The sequence below is a fragment of the Macaca fascicularis genome, chromosome 1, assembly GCF_037993035.2.
Source record: "Macaca fascicularis isolate 582-1 chromosome 1, T2T-MFA8v1.1".
Lineage (NCBI taxonomy): Eukaryota > Metazoa > Chordata > Mammalia > Primates > Cercopithecidae > Macaca > Macaca fascicularis.
This window is the reverse complement of record NC_088375.1, coordinates 120,413,529-120,435,633: the sequence shown is the minus strand read 5'-3', so window position 1 is coordinate 120,435,633 and position 22,105 is coordinate 120,413,529. Positions and strand designations below refer to the sequence as shown.

Below are 22,105 nucleotides of genomic sequence, written 5' to 3'. Positions count from 1 at the left end.
CTCGGCTCACTGCAAGCTCCGCCTCCCGGGTTCACGCCATTCTCCTGCCTCATCCTCCCAAGTAGCTGGGACTACAGGCGCCTGTCACCACACCCGGCTAATTTTTGTATTTTTAGTAGAGATAGGATTTCACCGTGTTAGCCAGGATAGTCTTGATCTCCTGACCTCATGATCTGCCCGCCTCAGCCTCCCAAAGTGTTGGGATTACAGGCGTGAACTACCACGCCTGGCCAAGCACTTTTCTTTTGTTCTGTTGCCATAGTCATTCCAAATAAATCTCAGTGAACTATTGATTTTGATACAAAGCAACAGCCTCTGCCACATTGAAGAAGTAAGCTTTAAGTACAGACTAGAAGGGTAAGTGAAAGTTAGGAAAAGAAAAGTCTAAGGGGGAAAATGAACTTCAGAGAGGAAACGTGTTGAAGGAACTAGGGCCAGAGAAGGCAAGGCATATTGTGGGAACCCAGAGAGACTTGGTAGTATTGGAAGAGAAAGTTCCTGGGGAAAAGCGCAGATGAAACAAGGCTATGCAAGTAATCATGGTCCAGATCTTGCAAGGCCTGGTAATCCAAAATAGGAATTTTTTGGTCTTTTTCCTAAGTTTTTAAGTGGGGGACAGATACACTTTTTTTTTTTTTTTTTTTTTTCCAGCTGTGCATTTTTAAAGCTTCAGTTGAAAGGTGAATAATGAATTGGGAGAGGGGAGCTTAGAAAAGGGGCTTGAGGATAGCATCATGGCTCACACCTGTAATCCCAGCACTTTTGGAGGCTGAGGTAGGTGGACCACTTGAGCCTAGGAGTTTGAGACCAGCCTGAGCAACATGGTGAAACCCTATCTCTACAAAAAATACAAAAAAATTAGCGGGGCGTGGTGGCATGTGCTGGTAGTCCCAGTTACTCTGGAGGCTGAGGTAGGAGAGTGAATTGAGCCCTGGAGGTCAAGGCTGCAGTGAACGAACCATGATCATGTACTGCACTCCAGTCTGGGTGACAGAATCTCAAATAAAGGGGGGAAGTTGAAAGTACAGTTTGGAGGAAACCAGTTAAGCTGTTTAAGTATGGAATTGTGCAGTAGAGGTGGAGAAAACTTAGGAGAGTAGAGAGGTGTTTGTTGGAAATAATTTTCTTCCCAAACTTGTCTCACTTTGGTTTTACAGAAGGTGTACTCTTATCATCTGTAAAAATATGTATCAGAATATGTGATCGACAGTATGTACACCTGTGTTCATGTCATCTGAGGATAAGTGCTAGAACAAGAAATCAATATATAGTACAGTTTTTAGGTCATTTGGCTAACCAACTGTTAAATTGTATGAAGGAGGCAAAGATGACATTGAGCAAAAGCAACAGGAATTTATTACTGTTGTGTCAGGAAAAAGGTTACTGAGGGGTAAGGACAAATCAATGGAAAATGATTACCTTGGTTGTCATATCCAACTGTTCCATTCAGGGTTATAATATTTGGATGATTTTAATAAGATTATCTACCTATAGTGCTTATAGTATGGAGCACCCAGTAAACGATGTTAAATGAATGTGACCATGCCAGGGAGTGGGAAAGTTGTTAATCTGTTTTTGAAAGCCTTGGATTCTAGCAATTATCTTTTAGCAATAAATACAAGTACCAATGGCCTTTTGCCCATCATTGCTAATTTGGTATTAATGCACTGGGCAAATTTATCATTATATTGAGATGACTAAGTCCTTGGAAAGTCAGGTTTGAAATGTAAAGACTTCATTCATTGCTGGAGTCAAAAGGTGCAGCATTTTCAGGAAGTCAAAAATAGCTTTTTATGCCAGGTACGGTGGTTCACACCTGTAATCTCAGTATTGTGGGAGGCCAAGGCAGGGGGATTGCTTTAGAGCAGGAGTTTGACACCAGCCTGGGTAACATAGTAAGACCTCATCTCTGAAAAAAAAAAAAAAAAATTAGCCAAATGCGGCATATGCTTGTAGAAATTAGCTAAGCGTCCTGGTGTATGCCTGTAGTCCTAGCTACTTGGATAGCTGAAGCAGAGGATTGCTTGAGCCCAGAAGTTCGAGGTTACAGTGAGCTGTGATTACACCACTGCATTTCGGCCTCAATGACAGTAGCAAGAACCTGTCTCAAAAAAAATAAAAATAATAAAATAAATAAATAAATAGCTTTTTTAAAAAACAAAAACTTTTAGGTTCAGGGGTACATGTGCAGGTTTGTTACATAGGTATGTCACAGGGGTTTGGTGTACAGATTATTTTGTCATCCAGGTAATAAGCATAGTGCCTGACAGGTATTTTTTCTGATCCTCTCCCTTCTCCCACCCTCCACCCTGAAGTAGGCCCTAGGCCCCAGTGTCTGTGGTTGACCTCTTTGTGTCCATGTGTTCTTGTTCTTTAGCTCCCACTTATAAGTGAGAACAGGCAGTACTTGATTTTCTGTTCCTGTGTTTGTTTAGGATAGTGGCCCTCCAGCTTCATCCATGTTGCCTGTTGCTGCAAACGACATGATCTCCTTCTTTTTTATGGTTGCATAGTATTCCATGGTGTATATGTACCACATTTTCTTTAGTCTACCGTTGATGGGCATTTAGGTTGAATTTCATGTCTTTGCTATTGTGAATAGTGCTGCAGTGAACATGTGCTTGTGTCTTTATGGTAGAATGATTTATATTCCTTTGGGTATATACCCAGTGATGGGATTGCTGGATCTAATGGTAATTCTGTTTTAAATTCTTTGAGGAATTGCCACACTGCTTTTCACAATGGGTGAACTAATTTATACTCCCACCAGCAGTATAATTGTTCCCTTATCTTCACAATCTTGCCAGCATCTGTTATTTTTTGACTTCTTAGTAATATTCATTCCGACTGGTATGAGATGGTATCTCATTTTAGTTTTGATTTGCATTTCTCTAATGATTAGTGATGTTGAACAATTTTTCATACGCTTGTTGACTGCAAATGTGTCAAAAATAGCGTTTTAATTTATTGGGTTGCTATTCACATTGAATTAAAAATATCTGTAATTTGCCTCATAGATTCTGATATATAGTAAGTTTTCCACAGGTGTTAATTCTGTTTTTGTTGTTGTTTGAAAGCTCTCCACCTAGGAAGAGACTTGCCCCCCGACTTGCAAAGGCAGGTTTGATGGAACATAGTATCTTTATCCTGTGTCTAGAAATTGCTATTTTAGCTGAATTTCAGAGTAGAATATAAATAAGAGTCTGTTGGTTTTTCTAGGCCATTGTGATTCTGTATTTTCTTCTCACCTTGTGTTAATTGAGGTCAGAATGAGTCTCAGCCACATTGTAAGAGCCCTGGTGGTCCGATACTGACTTTTTGTACGTCACACCCTTGCTGTGGGGAAGACCAGTGAAAGAATTCTGAGTTGTCCTTTCCCTTTGGGTGAACTAAATTTGTCCTTATGGATAAAGATTATAATCATTTAATATTAAAACATTCTGAAAAATGTCCTAGAACTTGTGCTTTTTTCAATGTGCAGTGTGTAGATCTGAAATCATAAGTAATCTTTTATTATGTTTTTTGGGTAAAAAGTTGGCAATAATGTTACTCTGCTAAATGCAAAATTTTATAGAGTATCTAGTTACGAATACTTGTTTTTTTTTTTTTTTTTTTGAGACGAGTCTCGCTCTGTCACCCAGGCTGGAATGCAATGGCATGATCTCGGCTCACTACAACCTCCGCCTCCCAGGTTCAAGTGATTCTCCTGCCTCAGCCTCCTGAGTAGCTGGGATTACAAGTGCACGCCACCACGCCCAGCTCATTTTTGTATTTTTAGTAGAGATGGCATTTCACCATGTTGGTCAGATTGGTCTCAAACTCCTGACCTCATGATCTGCCTTCCTTAGCCTCCCAAAATGAATACATTTTTAAAAATTTGGTATTTCATGAATTCTTTTCAGTATTATTACTTTTATGACCCCCCTATTCCTAGACAGTTGCTGCAAACTGCAAATTTTCTATTTAGATTCTTTCACTCCTTTCAGTTACATAGAAGTCATGTTTATGTTTTTTGATAGATTGTTAAAATTAGCAGGTGAACAATATTAACATTGTTAATGGAAAACAAATTTAGAAAATTTGCTTCCTTTTGTTGTTCAACAGGTTGGCTTAATTTTATGACAAGAAATACTTATATTTTAATAGGTGCATTTTGTAAAGGAGCTACTTGGTTTCAGATTTTTCTTTTATTATGTTTGGTATTTCAGTGAAGTAGATAGAACAAGATGATTTGTAAATTCAGTCTCACAGTTAAATTGTACTGACCTTAACTTTTAATTTGTACTTTTTTTCCTCTTCAAAGTTTATGTAAATTATGGAAACTCTTAAAGTAAATCTTAACTGGGTTTTAGAAATTGAAGGCAGAGGATTTGTTCTTTCCAGCTGACTAGTCCAGTGCAGGTGGTTTCTAGTTGTATTCAGGCACAAAGAAATGCACATACTGCCTTTTGATGTTCTGTAACATCCTTTGTCATGTTTCCTTCCTTTCTTGTTGTGTGTGTTTATTCTCTTGTGATTAGTAACGTTATACTATATGGATTGGAGTAGAGACCTCCCCCATGACTCAAGGACCACACAGATAAAAGGGAGGGAAGACATTAAAAAAAACAAAACCAAGGACCAAGCATTTGAAGATACTGCATTTGAATATGAGTGGTAGGGAGTTGTATTTAATAGGTAGGAGATTGGTAGGCAGGGGTCAAGTAATTCATCCAACAGATATTGAGTATGTATATATTGTCAGTCTGTAGTAGGCTTTGGTGGTATAAGAGAAGAGCAAGACAGAGATGGTACATGTCCTAGAGCTTATACTGTAGTTGGGAATGTAGCATTAAAGAAATGCTTTCAAGTTAACAGGGTGCTGTGGGAATGCATGGTAGGGGCAGGGGATGATCATAGGGAGCATTTCTGCATGTGGCAGAGGTGACAGAGGGCAGTTTTCGCAGCAGAAAGTCTTAAACATATTTAGAGGGCCTGGAGGTGAGTGGCCTTCCAAGAACTAAAGAAAGAAGGGCAGTGTGGCCAGAATGAGGGTTGGGGGAAGGGAATCAAAGTGGGGAGATGTTGGAAGGCAGCAAGCAGATTTTGGAGTGCATTTTAAGGCAGGTTGAGACAGTTTTTTTTTTTTTTTTTTTTTTTTTTTTTGAGACAGAATCTAGCTCTGTTGCCCAGGCTAGAGTGCAATGGAGTGATCACAACTCACTGTAGCCTCAATGTCCCAGACTCAGATGATTTTCCTGCTTCAGCATCCTGAGTAGGTGGGACCACAGGCATGTGCCACTTATACTTGGCTTTTTTTTTTTTTTTTTTTCCCAGTAGAGATGGAGTCTCCCCATGTTGCCCTGACTGGTCTTGAATTCCTGGGGCTCAAGTGATCCTTCCACCTTGGGCTCCTAAAGTGCCAGGATTACAGGCATGAGCCACTGTGCCTGGCCTAATTTTTCTTTTCTTTTCTTTTTTTCTTTCTTTCTTTTTTTTTTTTAATGTTAATGCTTCCCAGGCTGATCTTGAACTTCTGAGCTCAAGTGATCCTCCTGCCTGGGCCTCCCAAAGTGCGGGAATTACAGGCATGAGTGACTATGGCCAGCCAAGTTGAGTATCTTGGACTTTATCTCCAAAGCAATGAGAAACCCTGGGCGAAGGGGAAGCAAGATGGTTAAGAAGAGAGAGCGGTTATCCGATTTGCATTGTTTAAAAGCAAAGATCTATTAAGTGGATTAAAGGAGATTAGTTTGGAAGCTACTGTCAGTTTGAACTAGAATGGTGCCAATAAGGTTAGGGGAAAAGGGCTGATTTGAAATATACTTAGGAGGTGGGGGGCAGTGGCTCACGCCTGTAATCCCAGCACTTTGGGAGGCTGAGCGGGGTGGATCACCTGAGCTCAGGAGTTTGAGACCACCCAGGCAACATGGTGAAAACCCATCTCTACTAAAAATACAAAAAAATTAACCGGGTATGGTGGCGCACGCCTCTAGTCCCAGCTACTTGGGAGGCTGAGGCAGGAGAATCGCTTGAGCTCCAGAGGCGAAGGTTACAGCAAGCCGAGATTGCACCACTGCACTCCAGCCTGGGCTACAGAGTGAGACTCTGTCTCAAAAAAAAAAAAAATAAAAAAAAGAAATAAAAGAAATATACTTGGGAGATGAAATGGATAAGATAGAGATTAGATGTGGAGGAATAAGGGAGAGGAATGAGTCGGGATAATAGTATTAAATATGTGTTAGACACTATCACTTTACAGGTATTGAATCATTTAATTCTCAGAACAACCCCATGAGGTAGGTATTGCTATCACCATTGTGTAGCTGAGGAAACAGACATCCTTGATTTTTTTCTTTTTTTTTTTTGAGAAAGGGTGTCACTCTTTCACCCTGGCTGGAGTGCAGTGGCACGATCACAGCTCACTGCAGCCTCTACCTCTGGGCTCAGGTGATCCTCTCACTTCTGCCTTCTGAGTAGCTAGGACTACAGGCATGTGCCACCATGCCTGGCTAATTTTTTTTGTTTGCTTTTTGTTGTTGTTGTGTGTGTGTGTGTTTGTTTTAGAGATGGTTTCACCATGCTGCCCAGGCTGGAGCTCCCTGATTTCTGGCTTGAGGCACTGGATGTGTAATGGCATCTCATAATTAAGATAGAAAACTGAAGATGGGGTGGAGGCTCATAAGTTTAATTCTGAATGTATTGAATGTGAGGTATTTATAAAATATCCAAGTTGCAGTGTTAAGTAGTCATTTGGATATCGGGTTTGGAGTTCAAAGCGAGAGAATTCTGGGTTAGAGATAGAGATTTTAGTCTTTTGCAGATGACTAATTCTGAGGAGTAATTATTAAAAAGGGGGAAAGTGTAGAGCAAGGAAAGAGGGATTACTATAGAGCCCCAAGGCATATGAAATCGGATGGTTGAAAATGGAGAAGATAAATATGAAATGGCTTGTATGCTATGTCAGATGTTTGGACTTTATTCTGAAAAGATAGCTTTCAGTTTAATCTTTGGGCATATTGAGCTGGAAGTGTCTGTGGGATATTCAGGGACAGAAAGCTGGGCTATTCTTTATCCTTTCCTCATATTTTTCTGCTAACTTTCCTTAGTTCTTCAGAATATACTCCCTAGATTTCTCATCATCCTGGTTACTTTTTTTTTTTTCAATTTTAGTATTTTTATACTAGAGACAGGGTCTCACTATGTTGCCTAGGCTGGTCTTGAACTCCTCAGCTCAGGAGATCCTCCTGCCTTGGCCTCCCAAAGTGCTGGAATTAAAGGCTTGAGCCACTGTGCCTGGCCCATGCTGGTTACTTTTTTCTCTTAAAATGTGGTAGACAGTTGAATGCATTTTATGTATGACTTGAGCAGAGTGGATAATCTTCACTTTGTCCAGCAGGTTCTGTACACTGTTTCTATGAATATAGGCCCAGATTGAATTAGTTTTTGAGGAGAACATTATTACATCATGTTTCTTTTATCAAGTAAAAGTGTGTGTGTATACGTTTTAAACCTAAGCCTTGTATCTCTTATCCTTGTGGTTTAATTCCTCCTTTCTCTCAATGTAGGTATGGCATCACAGCTGCAAGTGTTTTCGCCCCCATCAGTGTCGTCGAGTGCCTTCTGCAGTGCGAAGAAACTGAAAATAGAGCCCTCTGGCTGGGATGTTTCAGGACAGAGTAGCAACGACAAATATTATACCCACAGCAAAACCCTCCCAGCCACACAAGGCCAAGCCAACTCCTCTCACCAGGTAGCAAATTTCAGCATCCCTGCTTACGACCAGGGCCTCCTCCTCCCAGCTCCTGCAGTGGAGCATATTGTTGTAACAGCCGCTGATAGCTCGGGCAGTGCTGCTACATCAACCTTCCAAAGCAGCCAGTCCCTGACTCACAGAAGCAACGTTTCTTTGCTTGAGCCCTATCAAAAATGTGGATTGAAACGAAAAAGTGAGGAAGTTGACAGCAACGGTAGTGTGCAGATCATAGAAGAACATCCCCCTCTCATGCTGCAAAACAGGACTGTGGTGGGTGCTGCTGCCACAACCACCACTGTGACCACAAAGAGTAGCAGTTCCAGTGGAGAAGGGGATTACCAGCTGGTCCAGCATGAGATCCTTTGCTCTATGACCAATAGCTATGAAGTCTTGGAGTTCCTAGGCCGGGGGACATTTGGACAGGTGGCTAAGTGCTGGAAGAGGAGCACCAAGGAAATTGTGGCTATTAAAATCTTGAAGAACCACCCCTCCTATGCCAGACAGGGGCAGATTGAAGTGAGCATCCTTTCCCGCCTAAGCAGTGAAAATGCTGATGAATATAATTTTGTCCGTTCATACGAGTGCTTTCAGCATAAGAATCACACCTGCCTTGTTTTTGAGATGTTGGAGCAGAACTTATATGATTTTCTAAAGCAAAACAAATTTAGCCCACTGCCACTCAAGTACATCAGACCAATCTTGCAGCAGGTGGCCACAGCCTTGATGAAGCTCAAGAGTCTTGGTCTGATCCACGCCGACCTTAAGCCTGAAAACATCATGCTGGTTGATCCAGTTCGCCAACCCTACCGAGTGAAGGTCATTGACTTTGGTTCTGCTAGTCATGTTTCCAAAGCTGTGTGCTCAACCTACTTACAGTCACGTTACTACAGGCAAGTGGCAAATGCTGAAAATTGTATCTTAGGCTAGAGTTCTGTCCTTATATTTAACATATACCCCATAGCCTACATATAGCAGTGAATTTGTTTATAGATTCTGAGATAGAAATAGGATATGTTTTAGCTCATTCTGTGTGTGTGGCATTCCTATATATGACATTTTCTTATTTCTGAAATTTTATCTAGCACTGGAAAAATTAACTCAGTCTGATTCTGAAAGTTGTTACTAGTTGAATTATACTACCACCTGGTTCTTTTCTTTATTATCATTATACCTCATTTTCCCATTTTATTTATTTAATTTATTTATTTATTTTGAGACGGAGTCGCGCTTTGTTGCCCAGGCTGGAGTGCAGTGGCACAATCTCGGGTCACTGCAAGCTCCGCCTCCCGGGTTCACGCCATTCTCCTGCCTCAGCTTCCTTGAATAGCTGGGACCACAGGCACCCACCACCATGCCCGGCTAATTTTTTTGTATTTTTAGTAGAGACGGGGTTTCACCATGTTAGCCAGGATGATCTCGATCTCCTGACCTTGTGATCTACCTGCCTCCGCCTCTCAAAGATCTGGGATTATAGGCGTGAACCACCGCACCCGGCCTATTTATTTATTTTTTTGAGATGGAGTTTCACTCGCCACCCACGCTCGAGTGCAGTGGTGTGATAACGGCTCACTCAGCCTCCACCTCCTGGGTTCAAGTGATTTCTCCTGCTACTCCTGTCCCGAGTAGCTGGGACTACAGGTGCCTGCTACCATGCCTGGCTAATTTTTTTATATTTAATAGAGATGAGGTTTCACCATGTTGACCAGGCTGGTTTCAAACTCCTGACCTCGGGTAATCTGCCTGCCTTGGCCTCCCAGTGATTACAGGCAGGAGCTACCATGCCCAGCCATTTTCCCGTTTTAAAGAGTCTTGAAATATACAAAGATATTTATTTATTTGTAATGAATCTGAGCATATGCTGCTGTTTTTTCGAAGCTCTTACCTTGGCAGGTAAAATAACTTGGGAATAACTCCAGCTTTAACTCTAGTAACATTTTATTCTTTTACATTTTCTTCTGTAGTAGCATGAATTGGATTAGATGATTGCTACAGTCTCTTCCTGTCTTAACATTCTCTAAATACTTTGAACTTATTGGGTTATCCTAGAATGGCCTTGACCCAAGTACCTTACACTTTAATGATATATATTTCTAGATTGATACTTTTAATGTAGTTACCGTTTTAACATATAATAATTATTGGGACAGTATGTAAATGCTGATATATATACTTTTGTCTATATCATAACCAAGGCTTTTAAAATGTGCTTTTTGTCAGCACCCATTTACTTACTTGCCTAGTTATTAATTTTAAGGAATCTAATACTTAGTTTTAATGGCCGTACATTAAATACAAATCATGTAAGCATCCAATCAAGAAGTGAAATAATAAACAAAAACATAGATAACCTATAAAATATGTTTATAAGGAGCTATACATGCCAGATATCTGTAATAAAATTTGAGGAAATAGAAATTCTGAATTAATAATTTTATATTATGTGTGAAAATAATATGAAGATATTTTAACCCATGCAAGGACTCAGAAAAAATGTCATCTACATGTTTACTTTTTTAAAAACATTGTGGTAAGATCTTTGTAATAGGAAGTTTACAATTTTAACCATTTGGTACCACTCAGTATGTTAAGGATATTCACAGTGTTGTGTAACCATCACCACTATTTCCAAATGTTTTCATCACCCAAAACAGAAATTCTAACCATTAAGCAATAACTCCCTATTCTCCCTTCTTCCTACCACTGGTAATCTTGATTTGACTTTCTGTCTCTATGAATTTGCCTATTCTAGATACTCCTTGTAAGTGGAATCATACAATATATGTCTTTTTGTGTCTAGTTTATTTCACTTAGCATAATGTTTTTGAGGCTGATCCATGCTGTAACGTGTATCAGAACTTCATTCCTTTTATGGCTGTATAATATTCCATTGTTTGTATATACCACATTTTGTTTATCCATTCATCTGTTGGTAGATATTTGGGTTGTTGCTACCTTTAGGCTGTTGTGAATAATGCCACTATGAACATTGGTGTACAAGTATCCTAGTCCCCATTTTCAGTTCTTTTGGGTATATAACTAGGAGTGGAATTGCTGGGTCACATGATAATTCTATGTTTAACTTTTTGCAGAATTACCAAACTATTTTCCACAGAGGCTGCACCGTTTTACATTCCCACCAGCAGTGGATGAACATTCCAGATTTCTCCACATTTTCTCTAACATTTGTTATTTTTTTTTTTATTTAAAAAAAATTGTTTATTTTTACAGAGACAGGGGCTCCCTCTATTGCTCATGCTGGAGTGCAGTGGCGCGATCATAGTTCATTGTAGCCTCCAACTCCTGGGCTTGAGCAATGCTCCCTCCTCAGCCTCTCAAGTAGGTAGGACTAGTCACACTCCACCATACCTGGCTAATTACTATTATTTTACTTTTTGTGGAGATGGGGTTTTGAGGGTCTCATTTTGTTGCCCAACCCGGTCTCAAACTACTGGCCTCAAGCCATCCTCCTGCCTCAGTCTCCCAAAGTTCTGGGATTACAGGCATGAACTACCACTCCTGGCCTTGTTTTGGTTTTTAAATAATAGCCATGCTTTTTTTTTTTTTTTTTTTGAGCTGGAGTTTCACTCTTGTTACCTAGGCTGGAGTGCAGTGGTGTGATCGTGGCTCACTGTAGCCTCTGCCTCCCGAGATTCTCCTGCCTCAGCCTTCCGGGTAGCTGGGACCACGCGGGCACCTGCCACCACACCCAGCTAATTTTTGTATTTTTAGTAGAGATGGGGTTTTACCATGTTGGCCAGGCTGGTCTCGAACTCCTGACCTCAGGTGATCTGCCCTTGGCCTCCCAAAGTGCTGGGATTATAGGCGTGAGCCACTGCGCCTGGCCAATAATAGCCTTTTTTTTTTTTTTTGAGATGGAGTCTTGCTCTGTTGCCAGGCTGGAGTGCAGTGGCACGATATGGGCTCACTGCAACCTCCACCTCCCAGGTTCAAGCAGTCCTGCCTCAGCCTCCCGAGTAGCTGGGACTATAGGTGCCACCATGCCCAGCTAATTTTTGTATTTTTAGTAGAGACAGGATTTCACCATGTTGGCCGGGATGGTCTTGATCTCTTGCCCTTGTGATGCACCGGCCTCAGCCTCCCGAAGTGCTGGGATTACAGGCATGAGCCACTGGGCCCAGCCAATAATAGCCATTCTTATGGGTGTGAAGTGGTATCTCACTGTGGTTTTGATTTGTATTTCCCTAATGATTAATGATGTTGAACATTTGTTTTATTTTGTTTTGTTTTGAGACAGAGTCCCACTTTGTCATTCAGGCTGGGGTGCAGTGGTGCGATCATGGCTTACTGCAGCCTTGACATCTCAGGCTCAAGCAGTCTTCCCACCTTAGCCTTTCGGTAGCTGGGACTATGGGCATGCACCCCCACACCTGACTAGTTTTTTGTAGTTTTAGTAGAGACAGGGTTTCACCGTGTTGCCCAGGCTGGTCTCAAACTCATAGGCTCAAGTGATATGCCCGCCTCAGTAACCCAAAGTGCTGGGATTACAGACATGAGCCACCATGCCCAGCCCAGCATTTTTTTATGTGTCTGACATTTGTATATCTTCTTTGGAGAAATGTCTATTTAAGTCCTTTCCTCGTTTATTGAATTGGGCTTTTTGTTGTTGAGTTGTATAGTCTATATACTAAATTTTCATCTATTCCTTGGGTTGCCTTTTTACCTGTTGATAGTGTTTGACACGGAAAAGTTTTTAACTTTGGTGAAGTGCAGTTTGTCTACTTTTTCTTTTGTTGCTTGTGCTTTTGGTGACTTACCCAAGAAGTCATTGTTAAATCAAAATCATACAGATTTTCCACTGTTTCCTGCTAAGAGTTTTATAGTTTTAGCTCTTTTATTTCAGTTTTTGATTCTTTGTTGATTTTTGTCTATGGTCCAAGTTACAAATCCAGTGTAATTCTTTGGCATGTGACTATTCAGTTCTTCAAACACCATTTGCTGAAAAGACTGTCCTTTCTGCATTGGGTGGTTTTGGCACACTTGTTGGAATCATTTGAACATATATACAAATAATTCTTATCTTCTATTGCTTTCCCATTTTCAGTTTTGGGCTGTCTATTCCATTAATCTATGTATGTCTGTATGCCAGTACCACACTGTTTTGATTATTGTAGCTTAGTAGTAAGTTTGAAATCAGGAAGTGCGAGACCTCCAACTTTATTCTTTTTCAAGATTGTTCTGGCTATTTGGGGTCTTTGAGAGTCCATATAAATTTTAGGATGGGTTTTTCTATTTTATACAAAAATCATAATTACTTTTTATTAAGGATAGCATTGAATCTGTAGATTGCTTTGGGTAGTGTTGACAGCTTAATATTAAGTCAGTCCATCCTTATTTCTTTATATCTTTTTACAGTTTTTTTTTTTTTTTTTTTTTTGAGATGGAGTCTTGCTCTGTCGCCCAGGCTGGAGTGCAGTGGCCGGATCTCAGCTCACTGCAAGCTCCGCCTCCCAGGTTTACGCCATTCTCCTGCCTCAGCCTCCCGAGTAGCTGGGACTACAGGCGCCCGCCACCTCGCCCGGCTAGTTTTTTGTATTTTTTAGTAGAGACGGGGTTTCACCGGGTTAGCCAGGATGGTCTCGATCTCCTGACCTTGTGATCCGCCCATCTCGGCCTCCCAAAGTGCTGGGATTACAGGCTTGAGCCACCGCGCCCGGCCTTTTTACAGTTTTATAAAACTGGTGATTTTTACTTGAGGTGAGGTAAAGAAACTCTTAGAGCCTTCGTTTTCTGGTTTTATGCTGCCCTAGGCAACCTTGGCTAACTTTAAGAATCTCATCTCCATTTATTTATTTATGCCTTGGGAGATTTAAGTTCCAACTACATTTGCTTTTTAATACTCTCCTTTGAGCAGTCTCACCACCAGCCACACCCACATACATATATATAGCATACTCTACTGGTGAACTGAAGAGTTCAGCACAGCATCCCATTTTGAGTCCTCAGGAGGGACTAGGCAGACCACAGCTGAAGGAGGAAGGCTGATCAGCTTTTCCTTTCTGTCTTCACTGTGTGTACAGGTGTTCTTTAAGTACTTGTTTGCCCTGTCAAAGACAAAGTGCATTCTCTTGTGATAACAGAGTAGTTTTTAAATTGAAAAAGAGCAATAGGAGATAAATATTTTTTGACTTTGTTATAATTGGGGCATGTTAATACAAAATAAAACGAATTATTTGACTGCTTAGCTTTCTGTAATATGTAATTCTTTTGAATAATTTTCAATGTTAGGTTGCTGATCTTTGTATTTTTTTATCCTTTTAATTTAAGCTGTCAATTGATTCATTTAGGTTTTTTTTTTTTATAGAAACTACAATTTTCAAATCTTCAAAGTTACCTTCGACAAAGCTTTCTTTAAATTCACTGCATTATAGTTGTTGAGTGTAATTTTAAGTGGAGCTAAGTTTGCCTCTTAAAAACAGGAGTTCATTCTGTGTGTTACTGAGTAATTACTCTGTATACTGAAGTTCAGTACCCAGGGCTTGACTGTGTTTAGGATTTAACATGAGTGTTCTGTTGTGTCACAGTAATACTTGATAATGAGCCTAAGGCAGATGGAATAGCAGCTCAGGCATTCCTTCTTTATCACTAGTTTTATCCGCAATGGTCCTCTTAAGCTTCTTTCATGTTGCTTTGTTGCTGTATTAGAGACCATTAAGTCCTCACCCTTCTGTCTTTCATAAAACCTCTGTGAAATCCTTTTGGCTGGTGAAGCATTCTGACTCCAAAGCTAGTCCTCCTCTTACCCTCCTTTTTAGTTTACATTGCATTGTCTTTCTGATAACTTGCCAAAGTATCAGCTCACATAAATTTGCCACCTCGCTGTGTCCATTGGTCCTGGGCATGGCTAAATGATTCAGGCAGTGGAAATAATATACTTTATTCTCTGGCTCACTGTAAATGTGCACAGACTCCAAGCAAAGCTCCTGTCTTTGGGGCTTGAGTTTTAGAGACAAAGGTTTGCCATGCTTACAAGCTGAATGTTTTTCCCTACTGAACTAGCCAGCCTTTATTTCAAGCTGAATCACTTTGTTACTTATGGAAGGAAAAGGTCTAGAGAAGGAGAATGTATCTTCCATTTATCCTAGACAAACAAATAATCTAATTTCCTCTGACAGTCAAACTATAGTTTCACCTAAGCCACTGATGCAGGAAGTTAGGTTTTAAGTAACCTCTGTAATCTGGTAAGTAAGTAGGTTTGATGTCTCTGAGATAGGAAGAAAGAAATGAGAATGTTCATGGAAATAATCAGTGATTTGTGTTAAGTGATTCTAACCTTAGCTTGCTCTGGGTGCCAGTGAAATTAACCTCAACAATGTTGGTTGGAAGAATTTTTCAACTTAAAGAAGTTTGAAGCTGGGGAACCAAAAGGCAGGGATTGTTGTTTCTATCACTTAACTGTAATAACTAAAGCCTGTTTAGTATTTGTTTTTTAAGGATGGGATGTGTCTTCAGAGAGGAGACTTGCCGTCTTCAAAGCACAATCAATGCCATTTTCCTACTGAAGTGAACACGGCCAGTTTTAAACAGTTTCTTTCACTTTCCTGTGCTTCTGTAGATAACCTTTTTTACTGCCCAGTTGTTAGAATGTTAAAGCTGGAAAGGGACCTGGAAGAGTAATTATCTAACTCCGCTTCCTTATTATACAAATGAGGTAGAACCAGAATTTTTACTTGTCTATAGAGTTTATACTGAGGGATTAAGAAATAATGAGGCCAACAGGAAAGATGTAATGAAAATAATTCTAATAATTATAATCTGGATACACAGTTTAAAGTATTCAGTTCTTAGAGATGAACCTGCCCTAGTGATGCCTTACTGTTCGGTAAAGTAGAAAATAACTTGTCTTTTTGCTTCATAGAGTTTGGGTAAGTCTAACATTTATAGGCCCAAATAATACAAAGCCCTCAATGAACTAAGCAGCCTTACTGGTTTTTTGTTTATTTTTGAGACAGGGTCTCAGGCTGGAGTGCAGTGGTGCAATCATGGCTCACTGCAGCCGTGACCTCCTGGGCTCAAGTGATCCTCCCACCTCAGCTTCCCGAGTAGCTAGAACTACAGGCACGCACCACCATACCTGGCTAATTAAAAAATTTTTTTTGGTAGAGATTGGGTCTTGCTGTGTTGCCCAGGCTGGTCTCAAACTCCTGCTTAAGTGTTCCTCCTGCCTTGGCTTCCCAGAGTGCTGGGATTATAGGTGTGAACTGCCATTTCTGGCTGTACATATATATATATATATATTTTTTTTTAACTGCTTTCCTTTTTTGTTTTTCCTTTTGCTATTTGCCTTTTTATAAGGTGGATATGGTAGAGTTGCTGTTTTGACTGAGCTTTTGCTGGAAATCCTTAACTGCTTTTGTCACTCCAAAAGCAGGGTGAGACCAAATGAAAAAACTTTCAGCCAATCTTCAGTTTGTTTTTAAAAAACGGGACTTGGGGGCTGTGGGAAGTGATATTTTCCTTAATTTCCCAGAAAACTTTAAGCTCTAGACAGTTATATTATTGCTACCTCCCCCCCGCCCCCCCGACGCAGTTTCTCTCTTACGCCCAGTCTGGAGTGAATTTATGTAATCTCGACTCACTGCAACCTCCACCCCCTCAGGTTCAAGCAATTCTCCTGCCTCAGCCTCCGGAGTAGCTGGGATTACAGGCACCTGCCACCACACCCAGCTAATTTTTGTATTTTTAGTAGAGACTGGGTTTCACCATGTTGGCCAGGCTGGATTTGAACTCCTGACCTCAGTCTATCCACCCATCTCGGCCTCCCATAGTGCTAGGATTACAGGCGTGAGCCACTGCGCCTGGCCTATTATTGCTGCCTTTTAAAAAAGGAAGTTATAGAGTGGCCTGGCCATTCTTTGTGACCTACCTTTTGGACTTTAAAATGTCTTTCTAGTATGGTAAGAATAGCAAAATCAATATGCTGCCCTCCAATTGATGCTTTGGAATGTTCTAAACCCAGTTTTTATTTTGGCACATAGCCAGTTGTGCTCCCCCTGCCAGCTATTTTTGGCACTGTCATGAACTTGGAAATTAATGATTCTGCTCACTAGGAGTAGAAAATTTTGTTCCTTTTCAATTTTAGAAAAGCTTTTATGTTGTTTCTGGGTAGTCTTACTCACTAGCTTATTAATGCGCTTGTCAAATTTGTGCAGTGTTAAAAACATGCCCTTATGGTTGAGATTTCATTGAACTCTGAAATTCCATCAGTAATATGTGCTTCTAGCCACCTGTAACAGGAATATCACTTTTGAGGGTTACTTCTTCTCTTTTTTCTTTTCTTTTTTTGAGACAGAGTCTTACTCTGTCACCCAGGCTGGAATGCAGTGGCAGGCACCATGTCGGCTTACTGTAACCTCCGTCCTGGGTTCAAGCAATTCTCCTGCCTCAGCCTCCTGAGTAACTGGGATTACAGGCACCCGTCACCACGCCTGGCTAATTTTTTATATTTTTAGTAGAGATGGGGTTTCACCATGTTGGCCAGGCTGGTCTCAAACTCCTGACCTCAAGTGATCCACCCGCCTTGGCCTCCCAAAGTGCTGGGATTACAGGCGTGAGCCACCACACCTGGCCAGTTATTTCTTTGGTAAACAAAACCACAGTTCAAATTAAATACTACAAAAACTGATGATATTGGTTGTTCCATCCATAGCTGTTAAAAAGTGTAAGCCTGAAGAGGCTTGGGTTGACTGCTATTTCTGTTTAAGGATCAGAAAAGCTTTCAGGCCCTGTGGAGTCCCCAGATATTTACTATTTTCTAAGGGCCACTATTTATGTATAAATACTAGGGGGGAATTTTTTTTCTTTCCTTCTATGCCTAGTTTGCTTAGATGGGGAGGGATATTCTTATTTAGGGAAATTATATTCTCCATGCTTAATCCTTGCCTTCCCTCAACCCCCTGCACATATACACAAAGCAACAATAAGCACATATCACTTGAAAGTAGTTTGAGAAACCTAAGTATTCTGTGAGGGGACATGGCCAGTTAGATGGTTCTTCATGGAGAGATCTGTTTTCCATTTAACTCCTGTTACATGAGGAATCTGGATCTGGATCTGGATCTGGAATGTCCTTATAGATTGTAATTCTATGACTTGTAAGAAGGAAAGGAAATTCTTTGGAGAAGATGATCGAGTGCCTAAGAGCCGAAATCTTGGATCCAGATAGCTTGAGTACCATCCTTTTTCTTTTGTTGAGACGGAGTCTTGCTCTGTTGCCCAGGATGGAGTGCAGTGGCACGATCTCAACTCACTGCAACTTACGCCTCCTGAGTTTAAGTAATTCTCCTGCCTCAGCCTCCAAGTAGTTGGGATTACAGCCACCCGCCATCATGCCCAGCTAATTTTTGTATTTTTAGTAGAGATGGAGTTTCACCATGTTGACCAGGCTGTTCTTGAACTCCTGACCTCAAGCAGTCCACTCACCTTGGCCTCCGAAAGTGCTGGGATTACAGGCGTGAGCCACTGCGCTGGCCAAGGGCACCATCTTTTAGTAGTTGTATAGCCTTCAGCAAGTTACTTTAACCTCTTGGTGCCCAGTTTCTTCATCTGTAAAATGGAGAATAATATTTTTATTACATAGAATCTAAGGTGCCATTGATTATAAGATACAACATTATTTTTGTATCACTTAAAAAAGGAAAAGCACTGCCATTAAACTAAAAGATACCATCATTTGTAAGAATCTTAATTTCAGAGGTGCTGAAATGTAAAAAGATGTGTATCTTAGAATTGATGACGTATAATAATAATACTTTGATAGGATTGTTGTAAGGATTAAGTGACTCAACATTTATAAAGAACTTAGAACAGTACATGGCACACAATAGGCACTATTTATGTGTCATTTATTATTATTGTTATTAGTGTTTACCTATTATTTTCTTTTTGAACCTACTTATTGCTTAATTACTCACAGTTTGACAATTGCCCTTGTATTCCACCATGTCAAGTATAAATTTATATATATGAGTATGTACTTTTACTTATTGAGAAACAGTGTAATGCATAATATACTCAACTCTGGAGCCAGACTGCAGGGATTCAAGTCCTAGCTCTGCCACTTATTTGACTGTGACTCTAGGCCAATAACTTAATATTTCTTTTTCTCAATTTCTTTTTATACAATGGGTATAATTCTATTTTAGTTGTGTTCATGTATATAAAGGTCTGAGTTTATGGATTACCTTAGTCATCTTTTTAAGGTTCCCTAGTGTTTTATTTCTCACTTGGACTGTTAATGAAAATGAATATTTCTAAAAAGCACACTGAAAGTTCAGAGTCTTAAAATAATGGTAATATAATAATGTTATTATATCTAACACCTATTAGTATTTACCATGTGCCATGCACTGGTGTAAAAGCTTTCATATATTTATTTAAGCTTCACAACAACTCTTGTGTGGTGGGAACTCTTACTGTCACCATTTTATAGATGAGGAACCTGAGGCACAGAGATATCAAGTAATACACCCGCAACTGTTAAATGATGGTACTAGGATTCAAACCCTGACAGGCTGGCTCTAGAGAGTGTGCTGTCAACACCATGTCTCTTCAGAAGGCCTTTCTTATTTTTTTTTTTTCCAGAAGGCATTTCTGTCATGAGGAGTTATTTATTGACCAGGGTTTTTTTTTTTTTTTCGCTCTGTCGCCCACGCAGGAGTGTAGTTGTGTGATCTTGGCTCACTGTAACCTCTACCTCCTGGGTTCAAGCGATTCTTTTGTCTCAGCCTTCTGAGTAGCTGGTATTACAGGCGCCCACCACCATGCCTGGCTAATTTTTTTATTTTTAGTAGATTCGGGGTTCTGCCGTATTGGCCAAGCTGGTCTCGAACTCCTGACCTCAGGTGATCCGCCTGCTTCGGCTTCCCAAAGTGCTGGGATTACAGGCATGAGCCACTGTGCCCAGCTGACCAGGTCTTTTAATTGATTTTGTGTGTGTGTGTGTGTGTGTGTGTGTGTGATTGAAAAGTTTCTAGGAATAATAATAAAAAAGATCTATTATCCCTTATCTGTGATTGCAAAATTCAGAAAGCTCTCATAAATGAAAATTGTTCTTTAAGTTTGGTACAAATTCATTTAATTGGCAAGGCCTGACTTGAACCATTGTAAAGCTATTTGAAGTCTTTATTTAACCAATTTAGTATGACTGTTCCATGTTTTGTTGCAGAAATATTAATGTGTTTGATTATAGGGCACTGCACTGAACTCCACTGGGATTATTATATAATATGTACTTTGTGTTCTGCATTACCTTTCTGAAATTCAAAATATTCTGTATTCCAAAACACATCTGGCCCTGAGTTTCAGATGATAGATTGTATACCAAAGATTTTTTTCCATTTCATTGAATAAATATTCCTTTAGCTAATACTAAAACAGGACTTAGTCATGTAGTTAATTTTCCCAAATAATGTTTATTTTTTTATCTGATATTTTTTGTTTTTGCTAGAGCTCCTGAAATTATTCTTGGGTTACCATTTTGTGAAGCTATTGATATGTGGTCACTGGGCTGTGTGATAGCTGAGCTGTTCCTGGGATGGCCTCTTTATCCTGGTGCTTCAGAATATGATCAGGTAAAAGTGTTTATTTGGATGGAAATAGAATGCAAGTAGTTACTTGTGAAATAGATTCTAGAGAAAGAGAAGTACTAAGTACTACTGAAGTATTTAGATAATAGGGAAAGAGTAGTCCAATTACTACTAAAGAACTTTTTAAAGAATAGTAGAATTTTCTCTTCCTGCCTTTTAGGCTAAAGTATGTTTGCAATTCTATAATAAAAAAAAGAATTTTATTTTATATTACTTAAGGTTGATACTTTGCTAGATCTGTAATGATTTATTAGAGACTTAACTTTCATTAACTAATGTGCTTTGTGAGTTAGGAAAGTAGAGTAAGGATGAGGAACTGGAATTTTAAGAGAACTTCTACTTACTCAGAGCTATTATAATTTTCCTTTACACATGATACAGTGAAGTACTTTCTTCAGACTGAAACACTTTAGGTCCCAGAAGCTGTGACATACTGGGTCTCTAAGATAGGATTTAGAAAGGAAGTCATCTGAGTTGTAGTAATAGATGATCTGTATCTCAAAATAGACAAACTTTAGGAGATACACTATAATTTCCTGAGGAATTTGTCCATTAAAGGAAAATGTTTTACCGTGGAAGTAAATTGTGAATTCTCATTTCTTGTTATTTTTTTTCTTTTTGTTTTTTTTGAGATGGAGTCTTGTTCTGTCACCCAGGCTGGAGTGCAATGGTGCGATCTCGGCTCACTGCAACCTCTGCCTCCCTGGTTCAAGCAATTCTCCTGCCTCAGCCTCCCGAGTAGCTGGGATTACAGGTGCCCCCCATCACGACCAGCTAATTTTTGTATTTTTTAGTAGAGACGGGGTTTCACCATGTTGGCCAGGCTGGTCTTGAACTCCTGACTTCAGGTGATCTGCCGGCCTTAGCCTCCCAAAGTGTTGGGATTACAGGTGTGACCACTGTGCCCAGCCTTCTTCTTATTTTTAAAAAGTGTTTCTACCCTTTATGATGTGAGCTCCTTGAGGGTAGAGATTGTTTCATATCACTGGTATATCCTCAGCTCCTAACACTGTGTCTGGTACACAGTCAGTACACAAGTTTTTTTTTTGTTTGTTTTTAAGTTTTTATTTTTTTAGAGACAGTCTTGCTCAGTCACCCAGGCTGGCGTGTAGGTGTGGTCATAGCTTACTGTAGCCTCTGGCCCCTGGGCTTAAACGATCCTCTCACCTCAGCCTCCCAGATAGATGGGACTACAGGTGCATGCCACCTTGCTTGGCTAATTCTTTTATTTTTTGTAGAATTGGGGATCTTGCTATATCAGCCTAGGGTGGTCTCAAACTCCCGGTCTCAAGCTATTCTCCTGCCTTGTCCTCCCAAAGTACTGGTATTACAGGTGTGAGCCCCCATGCCTGGTCTATATTGTCAAATATCTTTACATGTCCATAAATATACTTCTACCTTATTTACAATGTCTGCGTGGTATTTTGGTTTCCAGTTATAGGATTTAGAAAGGAAGTTATCTGAGTTGTAGTAGATTCCACAGATTTTTTTTTTTTTTTTTTTTTTTTTTTTTTTGAGACGGAGTCTAGCTCTGTCACCCAGGCTGGAGTGCAGTGGCCGGATCTCAGCTCACTGCAAGCTCCGCCTCCCGGGTTCACGCCATTCTCCTGCCTCAGCCTCCCGAGTAGCTGGGACTACAGGCGCCTGCCACCTCGCCCGGCTAAGTTTTTGTATTTTTAGTAGAGACAGGGTTTCACTGTGTTAGCCAGGATGGTCTCGATCTCCTGACCTCGTGATCCGCCCGTCTCGGCCTCCCAGAGTGCTG

General features: G+C 40.3%; 1 protein-coding gene across 3 annotated transcripts in view; it reads left to right on the top strand.

Moving 5' to 3' along the window:
- The window catches only part of HIPK1 (homeodomain interacting protein kinase 1), a 49,728-nt gene that overhangs the window by 3,856 nt on the left and 23,767 nt on the right, over nucleotides 1-22,105 (top strand). For all 3 annotated transcript variants that reach the window (XM_015430777.3, XM_005542270.5, XM_065547491.2), the window contains exons 2-3: nucleotides 7,548-8,625; nucleotides 20,202-20,325. In XM_015430777.3, the coding sequence (XP_015286263.3) occupies nucleotides 7,550-8,625; nucleotides 20,202-20,325 (1,200 nt within the window). In that variant the 5' untranslated portion in view covers nucleotides 7,548-7,549. The remainder of the gene's footprint in view (nucleotides 1-7,547; nucleotides 8,626-20,201; nucleotides 20,326-22,105) is intronic.